A 13467-nucleotide genomic window follows, 5' to 3' on the forward strand; every position below is an offset into this window, starting at 1 on the left:
GTTACAAAAACTAACTGCTGCAAACTTCTAAAAAGCAAGTTGAACATACTGAGAATAAATACTGAATAACATCACTTAAGAATTAATTTACAAATCTTTTTAAGAATTTAAATTTTATTCCATAAACATTATATATAAAGTAGCATAAAGCAAAGCAGAGAGCAGAAAAAAGAAACTTAAAAAGAAATCGTCGATATTAGGTTTATAACATGCCACTAAATAATAACTGATTTTCCATTTTATAATTCCCAACCAGTTAAATGTCATTCATTGGAAGATGCACCATTCCTCTGTCAACTCCACATCATGGCCCTTCCACAATAAAAAAAAAAAGAGCAAAAAAAACCCCAATTAAGTCTAAAGAAGTAATTCAAAACAGTGATTCCATATCCTAGATACCAAAAAACATATGATTGATTGGCTTTCCAACAGTTGTTGGGCAACTAAATGGAACAATAAAGCAAACATTTAGCTAATTAACAACTATACACAGAAAAGGAAAGAAAAACAAACAAACAAAAGCCTAGATAGCTAATAATTAAAATCCAGAAGACGTTGCTTGTTCTGATTATCAAGCTAAAAATCCCAGATCATCACTGGCACTTATGTTTAGACATAGTGAGGGCTTAGTGCCAAGTATCACAAGCTTCCATTCAGTAAAAGGCCCACATCTTCTAGCTTTTCTTCTATGATCCTTTGTCCAGTTAGTGTTTTAGTGTTTGTGCTTGAAAACTAGTTTTTTAAATGTGCTTTTATTATTCCTTAAGTAAGATCTTCTGTTGTTCTATCACGGATAAGCCAAACATGGGAAACTGAGAAACTGGGTAATTTGTAAATCATTACCTGAAGGCCTTCGATAGCCAAGCGCAGCATGCTTGGTGTAAGTTTAGAGGCTTGCTTGAAGGTGAAGTTACTCCAGTCTATGATCAAAACAAATCCATTCACTTGAAGCTCAGGATCTTCAATCATGGCTTCTAAAGAAAGTAAGATGGCACGCAAAATATCCACCAGCGTGTACCTATCAGCAACAGAAAAGTGCTGCATTAAATCTGACAACCACTTTTGTAGAAGCTATAGAAAGTTGAGAAGCATACTAAAAATTCCCTTTTAAAATACATCAGGAATCTTAAGGAAATGATTTTGTTTAAAAATCTTTTAAGATGAAGTTTACTTTATTCGCTATACTCAGGGGACATATTAGAATTTAACATGCATTCTACCAAAACAAATTCCAATGCTTTTGAACACATTACAATTTGTTTCATATTTTAAAACCTTTTCCTTTCCTTCTAGGCTTTCCTATGAGTTTATAAAATCTCATTTCAACAACCCTAAAAACTAGGCATGGTACTTTTAAATAGCTCAAGAATGCTCTCAGTACTGACGTTTCATATCTTCACATGTGGAAAATTTGAGAATGAGATTTGAAGGAGTTTCATCAATAAACAACACTATATGTAAACAGTTATGATTGAAAGTGTCAACAGATTTTAATTGTACTGAGTTTATATCATAAAGATAAAAGAAAAGAAAAGAAAAAGGAAAGGTGGGATGGACAGAAAGAAAGGGAAATCAATGAAAATAAAAGGGAAAATGTACCTGTCTGTTATTACATAGGCCATCCAAATTTAGGGGTCAAGACTTTATCTTTTTCTACCGTGCAACTTAGCACAGTGCCTGGCACACTGTAAAAACATAATAAATGCTCTTTACTTTCTTCTAAAATGGAACTAGACTAGAGTGCAAAGACACTAATTGTACATTAAGACACTGCCTCAATGAAGGCAGCAGAAGTAAGAAGAAAAGAAGCCAAATTTGAGAAGTATTTTAGAGGTAAACTTTTTAAAATTTAATACTTAATTAAATGTGAGGGCTAAGATTGAGGGAAGAGTATAAGATGACACACAGATTCTAGCTTCACTCTGATTAAATGGTAAAAATCTTTCATCAAAATCAATAATGCAAAAAGAGGATACAGTTGAGGATGGCTGGAAATGTGGAATTTGGAATAGTATCCGTTGTACTTGGGAAACATGTAGTATACCCAGAAAGATATATCAAGTAAACATTTGAAAAAGTAAATTCCAAACTCAGGAGAGAGCTCAAGATTGAAAATTCCAGAATCAAAAGCATACCAATCCTACGTTCAAGGAAGTGAAGGAGGTAATGCAATCTGAGCTGAGAAGAAAATGAGATAATTATTCTAAGAGGGAATCCCAGCATTTCAAGAGGGATTAGTACATTTATGGAAGATGTTAACAATTTTCCATTTTTAGCAGCCTGCATTTCAAGTTTACTTTTCTGCTCAGACATTCAGGTGGAGGTATCTGGGAAAAGCGAGAGAAAGAAATCCTGACCTCAGGGAAGCGGTGGTGTGGGGAGGAGGGTGGATGAGGAGTGGAAATCATTGGGATTCAGTGGAAGCGATGGGCTCACCAGGAAGATGCATGAGACTGTGGCACATGTGAGGGAGTAGTTCTATTTTGACTTCTAAAAACATTTGGAGGCGAATGGAGAAAGTGTAGTAGTTCAGAAAGGAAGGAATAATTAACAGTGAAACCTCAGGCAATTTCTCACTTTCTCTGGGCCTCATTTCCTCATCTGTAAAATCAGTAGTTTGGAATAAAACCTCTTTAGGGTCCCAGCATTAATCAAGCAAAGGGCGTGGTGTCAGAAGACTTCAAGACGGAATCTCTTCCTGTCCCTTATTAGCTGTGTGGTCCTGGACATGTCAATGATTTATCATTCTGAGGCTTAGTTCCCTTAAATGAGAGTATCTATGATTATCTCACTACATCTCACTGGCAGTGGCAAGGTGGGAGGAGGGGGTATGGGAAGGGAAGTCAAAGACATGATTCAGGTGAAAGCATTTGCACAATGCTAGGTATATAGCATGTGTTCAGTAAATGTTGGTTGGAATACACACATAGCACACTTTTTATTGTAATGGTAACCACAGACATAGGGCACTAGGCAGGGTATAATCAGAACTAAAGAATATTTGCTTGTAAATTTTACTTAAAACGTAACGATAATCTTTAGATAGCTTACTACTACTGTGAAAGGCAAGGATCAAGAGATTATTTTTAAATCTCTGGAAAGTATACAGGGTATTTATAGGCCTAAGGCTATGGCATCCCAAAATACTACATAAACACATGAGTAAAATTTTTTGTAGAGCTCTCTTACTTGTCTTTAAATCTGTGAAATATGAATGACTGAATACCTTTATCTGTCACTTCATGGCTGGCTCATCTCCTTTTTAAACATAATGGCCTAACACAGTATTGTGACCAAAAGCCTATAAACCTACACAGACTGGAAAGTTGGAGCAGGAAGGCTATAGTTCTGGTTAAAATTTAGATCTACCCCCTCTAAAAAAGTATTCACTTTAATTTCTGAAGTTCATAATAATTATCACAGTTAAAAAAATTAAAAATTAGAACAATCCAATTTAGAACTTCCCCCCATTATGATCATTCTTACATTTCCTATAAGAATGACAAATAGCATTAATACCAAACAGCCTTAAGTAAAAGTGGAATCTGAAATCAGCTTTGGAAGAATGATGCACTGTATGTATTAAGAATAAACCATGGCACCAGTAGGGCTGAAAACAAGAGGCAATTTGTTTTAACTAACACATTTTAAGTTTGGTTTTTCCAAAACTGTGTCAAATCAAGAGAGAAACTTATATACATACCATTATTCCAAAGGAAAGGAAATAAGGCAAATCCCAGGATCGTCAATAGAGAAAAGCAGGTTTGCAAAGTTTTCAAGAGTAAATCTAACCAATGGTTTTTTAATATCTTCTTCCAAAAAGAGAATTAAGTGACCTTTATATAAATTATACTAATGTATAAGTTTAATAAAAGAAACATAAAAACATCCTAGCTAACTGAATTCAAAAGGCAGGTCAAAACCACTCTTGAGGGGCTTCCCTGGTGGCGCAGTGGTTGAGAATCTGCCTGCCAATGCAGGGGACAGGGTTTCGAGCCCTGGTCTGGGAAGATCCTACATGCCGCGGAGCAACTAGGCCCGTGAGCCACAACTACTGAGCCTGCGCGTCTGGAGCCTGTGCCCCGCAACAAGAGAGGACGCGACGAAGAAGAGTGGCCCCCGCTTGCCACAACTAGAGAAAGCCCTCGCACGAAACGAAGACCCAACACAGCCAAAAATAAATAAATTTAAAAAAAAAAATCCTTCCCTCTACTTTAAAAAAAAAAAACAAACAAACCACTCTTGACACTCCAATCCTCTGTTGTCAAACGTGTCACATTACTACCATTAGCAGCTCAGCAGGTTATTCCTAAGCAGAACATTATTACATGAGAGCTTGCCAAAGTCCACAAAATATCTTCCAAAGAAATGGAGCATTTTATGAATTTTCTGTCTTCAGGAATCCTACTTTCATTATTCTCTTTGAAACTATTTTTGAACTGTTGTATTTTACAAATTAAATGTCACTACAATGAGTATTTCACAAGCTCATGTTTGGGGTTCACACCCCAATTATAGTAGCTCTACCATTGCTATTCTCCCCTCCTATGTTGAAAGAAAGCCATAAACAATAAACTAGCACATTAATGGAGCTCCTGACTCCTGATTGTGCTTCCCAAAGCAGCATTAGGTAAAGCCTGAACCTGAAATCAACTTGGAGAGGATGAAATAATGACACCAGTACAACTGGGACTATGTAGACCATTGCTCTAGAAAGAAGTCAAAGCTGCTATAATATGTAAAAAAAAAAAAAAAATTTCTCCTATTTAGTACCAGTGTGATCAAGAGCAGGGAAGCTTCTTCTCCTGCCTCTGGCCTTACAAGGTTTTGGGGAGCTACCTAGCCTATGCTTCTCTCCTGGGGTTCACAACGTCTCATCCCCTACTAGAGCTTACAATCAGTGCAAAGAGCAACTTAAATCACAAACAGGCCATTTCCTTCCTACTCTCCAGCCCTTTCTTGTAGCCTGACAAGGAAAAACTGGCATCTTGGCATCACACTGAGCAGCACAACAGCAAGTAGTTTCCCCTCTGTCACTAAATCAATCAGCCATTATTAAATTCTTCATTAGGCTGCCCCCAACCCTCAGTTTTCATTATGCCACATTTTCTAATGTCTGAAGCACTTTGTGTTAGAAAGGTGCTAGGGGAAGAGACAAAGGAGAGGAATTACTTTTATTAATGCCTCGGAGTATCATTAGTGCTAAAGTCAATGAATTCACCAAGGTATTTTACATTACTGAGTGGTAATAATAATATCTCTATCTGTGTAATCGTTTAAGACTTCCAAAGCAATTTCAAACGCATTATCTTAATCTCAAAATAAGCCCAAAGTCTCTGTGCCTGGCTTAGTTCCTATTATTTTGGAGATGAGGACACAGATGAGGTCTCAGAGAATTTAGACAGTTTGTCCAAAGTCACTATGGGAGTAAAACTGGAAGCCTAGATGAGAAGCTGGATCTTTCTGACACCCCAGTGCTCTCCACTCCTTATGGTGCCTAGACCTAGAACCGAGTTTGATGAATAGCTGTTCTGCTTTCTCATATCTCAGTGGCATACTGTGTGTCAGAAGATGGATCAGAAAGTCGATACCAACATGGCGCCAGGCCAGGTACCAGGGTAGCTCCAGCCTGGTCCCAGCAAGGGGCTTTGGCAGAAGAAAAGTGACAAGACGTTCGTGAAAGTCAGGATGGGAACAGGCTAAGTCTACAAACCTTGGAGGAAATATGAAATCCAAAATAATTATGTGTCTGGTTTGTATCACTAGGCACAGATTAGTTGTCTCAGCCTTGCTTTAATTTTACTGCTGTGGAAATGTAGGTGAGTAAGAACAAAAGAATCCTTGTAAATGAAACATCTAGAGGAAAAATGTCATTCTTTGAAAAAAAAAAAAGGTTAAAAAATGTGCACCCGCTGCCGCCAAAATAAAACGAAATGAAATAAAACAAAGTTGTGCTGGAAAAATACAAACATTGAAAAGGCAACTCTTCCTCAGGGCAGAGTAAGTGTTTACTTAGCTGCTTGATACAGTCTTTGCCTTCAGAATATTTATTCTACCAACTTAAATTTCTGTGCCTAATGGTCTACATTCTGATGTTTAATCAAGATTTTCTAAAACATAGATGAATTTTTTAATTATCAGAGCTTGCTTTTTTTATAATTATATTTAACTGTCTTTTCCCAGATTTATGTTGGTTAACTATCTGTACACACAAAGCAAGTTTGACCAATTCACTTACTAGCTGTGCGGTTATGGGTGGAATAACTGCTCTGTGCCTGCAAAATGTGGATGTTAACAGAACCTACCTCGTATGTATGTGATAAAGATTTAATAAATGAATGTTTATAAAGTGCTTAGAATAGTGCCTGACACATAGCATATGCTATAAAAGTGTTTTAAAATGAATGAATGAATTAAATAATGAATTAAAATGAAAAAATAAAAGGTTGAATTACATTACCCGAGCAGGTGATTTTCTCTCTATACGACACAGCAGCCTGGTACCCCTGCCCTGAACTTCCAGCACTGACAAGCAGCACCCTCATTTAGCACTTAACGACCTCTCTGAAGTTATTTAGCTTTTTGTGTTTTTTCTTCCCAGAGAGGTTGTATGTTCCTTGATGGTACAAAGAATGTGTCATGTGTCTTTTTTTGCACCTAGCACCTATTAAATGTCCACGTATGTAGCAAATGCTGGAAAAAAGTATACTTTTTAATACATTGATTTGAATCAAGTACTATTCTATTCACTCATTTTACTCGATGTTGTAAAGACCCAACCAACGTACGGGGACATCTTTTCCCTCATGTCAATAGTGCCGCTTACTATGTTAATGAACTATATGTACCTGCCTCCAATGATGTAAAAGAATTCAATCTTTTTTCCCAGAATGGAGGAAATATAGTAATTTACTAAGGATACTTTAATAATTTACTAATTGTTGGCTCATGTTTTAAAATATCTTTCCACATGTTTTGAGACATCCTTTCAGAGCACTTTAGTAACATCAAATCTGTTGCTTCTTTTCAACTTTGTTTAAAGTTGCATATTTGAAACATGAAAATAGCCTGGTTTGGGCCAGACCCAATCAACATCCTGCTGAAGTTTGGAACTCTTGGTCATTGCTGTTATTTCAGGATTATTTCACTAATTACTGCATAATTACCCTCATTTTTAGAGACTGTCTTATTTTTTTTAAGAGATTTGTCCCAATATTTCACTAACACTTCTCAGGACAATTTTTTTTCTCTCCCATTTTCCATGGTATGAACCAAGGGCATATTTTGAAGTGAGCTGCAGTTCCCAGAGTATTTGTTTAAAGAGCAGCCCTATAAGGAAGCAATACAAAAGTCCTGCTGGGACAGAAACCCCATGGAACCCACACCTGCCATTCCTAGTATTGACCTAATCTCAAAATCAGCCGTAATACAGCATAGCAGTGCCTTTAGGATTTCGAAGGTAAGGATTCCTGACCCTGCCAGGATATATGACACCAGGAAACAAAAAGTTGAGAAATATTTAAATATTTTAATAATCAGAGCCAAGAAGACTTGAAAAATCAGTCCAAAAAATTTAAGCCTCTTTTTTGGCTTGTTTTTTGTTTTTAAAATGATCAAGTAAGAGTGTTTCTCCCTAATTAACTAGTTAATTGCCCTTGTCTGTTTTAATCTATTTCTAATCATTTTATTTTATTTTATTTTATTTTAGTGCACTTCCACAGAAGAGTAAAGCTTTGTGGCTGAGAATAAAGCAAATATGTATAGTCTATGGCTATTTTTTAAAAATTTTAAGCTACCATCATCATAACCTTCTTTCATTTGAAGATTGGCCACATTATTTTAATAAATGAGAGCATAGTCATAATTAAAACTGGAGCTTCAAATAGCTGGCCATTTGTATAATATTTTCCTTTGTATGAAAAAGCCACACAATAAGAATGAACAAACTGACAATAGTACATTTTTTAGGCAAATTCCAGGATAAGTTAGAGGATCATAGCATTGTCTCACCAATCAGTCTTTGAGCCCTTTCAGAGTTTCAGTACTATAAGTGATAATCAATGTCCATTATGACAAGCCAAACATGGTACAAGACAGTCAGTACTTTCTGAATTGCCACTATATTAGAATCATTTTAACTTCGCTGTATTTAATTGTTTTCTAGTGGTTGTTAACCAGATTCCAGATAAATTGTTTGTTTACAATTGGTTGTTTGTGGTACTAAGTATAGAGAAGTCACTTATAAGTCTAAGAAGGTAAAATACCACTTGCAGGCTAACTGACAAATTACAGGCCACATATCAGAATACATGTCATCATTATGTTTCAGGTAACACAGTTTACTCATGAATATTCCCAATAATTACATGCCAGGGAATTTCGACTTCTCAGATACCTGCTCTCATGCCCTAGGGTCTAGACCACAATCTACTTTCGTTCCAAACTTCCTTTTCTTAAGGTAGTATAATCTATTCTAGCTTCTTGGTACATTATCATCACACTCTGTTGATGAAATCAGGTGGACAATTTGAAGGTATCTGCTGAGTCCTAAGCAGGGCACTGTCACTCAGGAAAGCAAGACAGCATGTAATATATGGAGGACTACTGCGTCACAGTGCTGCAGGGTAACAATCCGTTTGTTTTTAATTTTGTGGAATTTACTTTTGTTTTCAGAAATTATGTTAGACGATTTGAAAAGAAAACAAAAAGATAAAAGTGTGTGAATCTTTGCCAAGGATAGCCTGCTCAATAAATGTTAACAACTCATCTGAAACATGTTCTATGTTTTTTTAAAAAAGAACCACAGACCACACTGAAAGTCATTTTGACATTTCAGTATTTCAAATATTTTTTTAGCTGTATTAGAAGGTGGGTACACTGTAAATATTATACCTCAGTCTCCTGAAGATTCCATATTTCTTGTAAAAGCTTTGGAAATGGTCCAGTTACTTGCAATAACCTGAAACTGACCTGCACTATATTGCAATAGGAAGAGACACTATTTTATTTATAGTCACCATCTCACACACATTTACTGTTTCCAGTCTCCTGAGAAGCACAGAAAACTGTCCTAAAAATTCAATATAGGAGAAAGTATATATCAGATAACTGCCTGCTTAGAATTCTTTTTTAAAAAAAATGCATAACTCAATTCAACTCAACAAACATTTACTGAACATTAACTCTAGTTCAGGTGCTGTTATAATAACATGAGGCTTAGTCTTTTTTTGTTATACAAAATTCTTTTACAAAGTTTTTCAAAATTCACAAAAAATCTTGATTATTCCCTTTGGGAAGTTGGAAATAACCTGTTATCCAAATAAAGGGGGATATTTTCTTCTACCTCATTTCTGGAATTTCCCTGTGTAATCCTGGACAATTCCCACCTATTCTTTCTTTAAAACAATGCTATTTTGCCCCTTTTAATAATGTTATTATTATTTTTTTTAGTTGTTGAAAGCCAGGTAATTCACTGAACAACTCAGGAAGGTGGTTAGAATTATGTTCAGATGTGCAGTCTTCTCCAGGGACCCAGGTTGTTTAGACTGGTGGAATCAGAGCAGGAAGGTGAGATCACCTCACTCACAGAACAGGGGAGGGATGAGGAGCAAGAGAATTTGGCACATGGCATATCCAGCTAACAGAGCAAGCATAAGGTAAACACCTAGGGAAGGTGGCAGAGACTTCTGTAGTAGTCAAGTCAGATAAGCCTTGAAAATGAATAGTGGAGGAAGGAAGGGGATTCAGGCCAAAGGCAGGAAAAGAGCTGGTGACACTCTGGGCACTGTCAGAATGGCAGCTGTCCTGCTGGTTTCAGAGCAGGGCAGAGGCAGTTCTTATGCACATCTCCCAATGATAAAGGTTTACAGAGGATGCCGAGAGGGTGGACCTGCTTACCCACTCGTCATTGTATATGTATATGTAGATATGGCATAGGGGGGCGCAGGCAGGGAAAAGGAGGGAGGGACTTTTTAAAAAATATATAGGAGGAGGAAACTCAACTGAATTTTAGATAAGCTCCAAATAACTTGTATACCTTTTGATCTTGAAGTACTAAAACTTCTTGATCACACCTGTTCATTTCCAACCACAGAAATTGAATTCACAATTATTAGTCTATAGGCCCTGTAAGGTATTTTTACAGGACATGGCTTTTCATTTTTAATGTCACATGTACAAAGTTTTAATATTTAAGATTTTGTGTAGATTTAAAGAAATAGTTCTACATATCAATTAATAAGTCCCCTCCCATTGTAGATTTCCAGGGAGATATATTTGGATTACTAGTAACTTATCCTTTACATGAAAACATGAGATAGACAACTAAAACATAGTTTCTTTAGTAAGTCCAAAATAATCACCTTTTCACATACATGAGAACTACAAGTGGCTTTTATCTTAATTAGGTTTATAAATCAATGTCAATATTAGCTCAGTTATAGAAATAAATGAAAATAGGTTTGATGTATGCTCATGTCTCCCTAAGGGCAATCCGCTTCCCTAATGATATCTTTAACAGACTTTGAGACATATTTAAATACACAATTTCCACAGCTCCCATTTCATGGCAACTCAATAAACTAAGTTCCAATCTAACTCATAAAATACTAGGTTCTTTCCTGAATAAAATTTTTCAGCTTTGATATACACAATAATTGGTTTGCATAACCCTACAATGTACTTCTTAGATGAACTAAAAACTTTTTAAAGAGAAATTGTGGTCAAAGGATGGCATTTCACGAGCCTTTAAACTTTGCTACCTGATAAAGAGTAGAGTAAAATCTCTATAATTAACCAAAGTAAGAGACAGAAAGAGAACTCCATTCCCCTCAATGGCTAACTCTATGAGTTTCTTAGCTTTATGATACTTCAGGTAGTAGTTTATCTTTATATTTACCTAAAAAATAATCGGAGTAGTTCTCAACGTAGAATTACAGGGAAAAGGAGACCAACTGAAGGGTTAAACGCCTGTTAAAAATATTAATTTGCATTCTAAAGTCCCAAGACTCTGAGAAGCCTATCTAGAGACCTATAAGATCCATAGGATTTCTCAGTAACTGTAAAAGTCTTTTAAAGTTGCTCCAGAGATGGTTTAAACTAACCAGATGCAGCAAAAATCACCATTCACTGCACTAAAAATACAACGATGTTTTAACAACAAGCTTCTTATGATTCATAATTCTGGTAACACTTTTAAGTTCCATGACATTTATTTAACTTCGAACTTAATTGAAACTACCTTACACAAAGGTCTTTTATAATTTCTTGTATCTTTCAATCTGAGAAAATAACTCCTCCAACTGAGGAAGTAGAAGAGTCATTGTCTGTTTTTTTCTATTGTCATGTAGATGAAGTAAGAATATTAGTTCTCCTCCATTAAAAAGCCAGAGAGCTCAAAAAGTCTACCAACTGACAGATCTGAACATTTTTCACTTCCTTCCAAAAGATGAAAGATCACATCAGACAGGAAACACATTCTTTAGATTAGTGACAGGTGTAGAACAAGCACACAAGTCAGCCTTTATTTTCAGGGTCGGCAGCGTACTCAGCAACAGAGGGGACAACTCTTCCTTTTTATTGAAGTGACACACATCATATTATTCCTTCATCTACACATCACCAAGCAGAAAAGTTTCCAAGCAATAAAACTACTTGATCTTGGTTGAATGCCAGGGTAGTCTTAAAAAAATAAAATCGCAGTACTAAAGAGAGAGATGAGGAGGAGGAGGTGGAGGACGATGGATGATGGTGATGAATCCAGTTTAAGAATTTCTTTAGGAAAAAAAGAAAAAAAAAAAAAAGAATTTCTTTAGGAGGAAGGAGGGAAAGTTGTCTCCATTCTCATACTCCTTTCTCCACAGAACAGTAAACTTATTTAGGAGTTGAAAAAATTAGCAGCTTTATTTAGAAGCTGAATGATTTAGATTATACAGCACAATAATATGGTTCATGAAGCACCTAACGCTGCAGTAGAAAACGGGCGCTAGTGAAGTAAGAGTTTCAAAGGTAAAGATAAAAGCCCCACCCCTCCCCCCAGGGTGCCCACCAAAAACGCATTTCTTAGTTCCAGTTTCTCTTCCCCCCACCCCCCACCCCGCCCGAGCCAAATACACAGCAACGTCAAAGCTGTAAAACTATGACACTACTCAAGATAAATTCTGGAAAATGGGAGAGTAAAAGAAGCCTTAGTACAAGTTCGGATTTAGGACTTACCTGCTCTGATCCCAGTTGGCAGCGAAAAGGACTAGAATCTTCCTGCCATAGTGGTCCAGATTGGCTAGGCCCCCAGGGAAGCCATCCTTCAGTGCCTGCTTGATGCCAGGATCAGTGGCCTTGAAGCTTTTGAACATGTCCAGGTTCTGCTGCCGGTACTCAAAGTACTGGGCCAGGAGGCGGAAAGCCTCGAAGTGATGAAACTTCCTGGCCCGCAAGAAGCGTAAGATGAAGGCATCATCTGTGCGGAGAAAGCCAATGTCCGGCCTGGTGATGACCATATCCCTCACCTCCTGGATGTCCTGGTGCAGTGTGTCTGGGTTCTCATTGAGCTCCAGGCGCGCTTTCTCCAGGGTCTCAGGAGAGAGACCAGCCTGTAAATGAGTCATTGTTCTGCTTGTTCCCGAGCCCTGCCTTTCTCTCGCTGGCTGTCCCACCGCACCGTTGGCCCTGGTCACTACCACACGCCGGCCTCCAGACCTCGCTGCTGCCTGCTTCCTCTTCTTTACGGGAAACGATTTGTCTTGGTGTCCAATCAAGTACCCTGTTGCTCCTGCTTCCCCACACCTTTTCTCTGAAGGATATAAACTTCTTTGCCCACCCCCTAAAAACAACGTCCCACTTTAGTTCCCTTGTCCCTTTCCTTCAAAGAGATGTGGACCTCTGGCGGCCCAGCACTCCTCTTCTTGTCCTTTCTCTCTCCTAACAAAACACCCTTAATTGCACCCCGCACGGGTGGTGCTGATCTTGGTGCTGTCCTCTTCTCTTCCGAGATGTAACAGAAAAAGCCCCCACGCACATCTCAGCCCCAGCACTGTGATGCTTCTGCGGTCCCTACTGAAGGATGCTCCTGCCAGGGATAACGATGGAGATTCTGATTAATAATAAGGCGGCTCTTCAGCGCGGAGCTCAGGGCGGGGGAGAGCGCGTCTTTGCCAGCAGGAAAAAGAGAGAAAGAGAAAGAGGGGGGAAGGAGCTTATTTCTCCTTCTACTTATTCAAAGATGCTATTTCTAAGACATTTGTGGGATTCTATTTAAAATGACTGTGATCCAGTTAGGTGGAGGATCTACAGATAGCGCACCTTCCCTCCTCCCCTCCTGGATACACCGCGATCTCATAAGGCACCAGAAGGGGGTTTGGTGGCGTTGGCACCAGCGTGGGCTCCCCCCTCAACCCCACCCCCAACTTCTGCCTTCCTCTAGCCCTTTATTTCAACGGACTTGCTGCGGAGGGGTTGGGGGGAGGGATCTCG

General features: G+C 37.9%; 1 protein-coding gene across 1 annotated transcript in view; it reads right to left on the reverse strand.

Annotated features, from left to right (window-relative positions):
- CLVS2 (clavesin 2) overlaps positions 1 to 12735 on the reverse strand; it is a 69224-nt gene extending 56489 nt beyond the window's left edge. The window contains exons 1-2 of the mRNA XM_082406261.1: positions 12214 to 12735; positions 844 to 1018 (exon numbers count right to left, since the gene is read on the reverse strand). Of these exons, the coding sequence (XP_082262387.1) occupies positions 844 to 1018; positions 12214 to 12602 (564 nt within the window). The 5' untranslated portion in view covers positions 12603 to 12735. The remainder of the gene's footprint in view (positions 1 to 843; positions 1019 to 12213) is intronic.
- Between the last annotated feature and the right edge of the window lie 732 nt (positions 12736 to 13467).

This window comes from Balaenoptera borealis, assembly GCF_965194805.1.
Source record: "Balaenoptera borealis genome assembly, chromosome: 9".
NCBI lineage: Eukaryota > Metazoa > Chordata > Mammalia > Artiodactyla > Balaenopteridae > Balaenoptera > Balaenoptera borealis.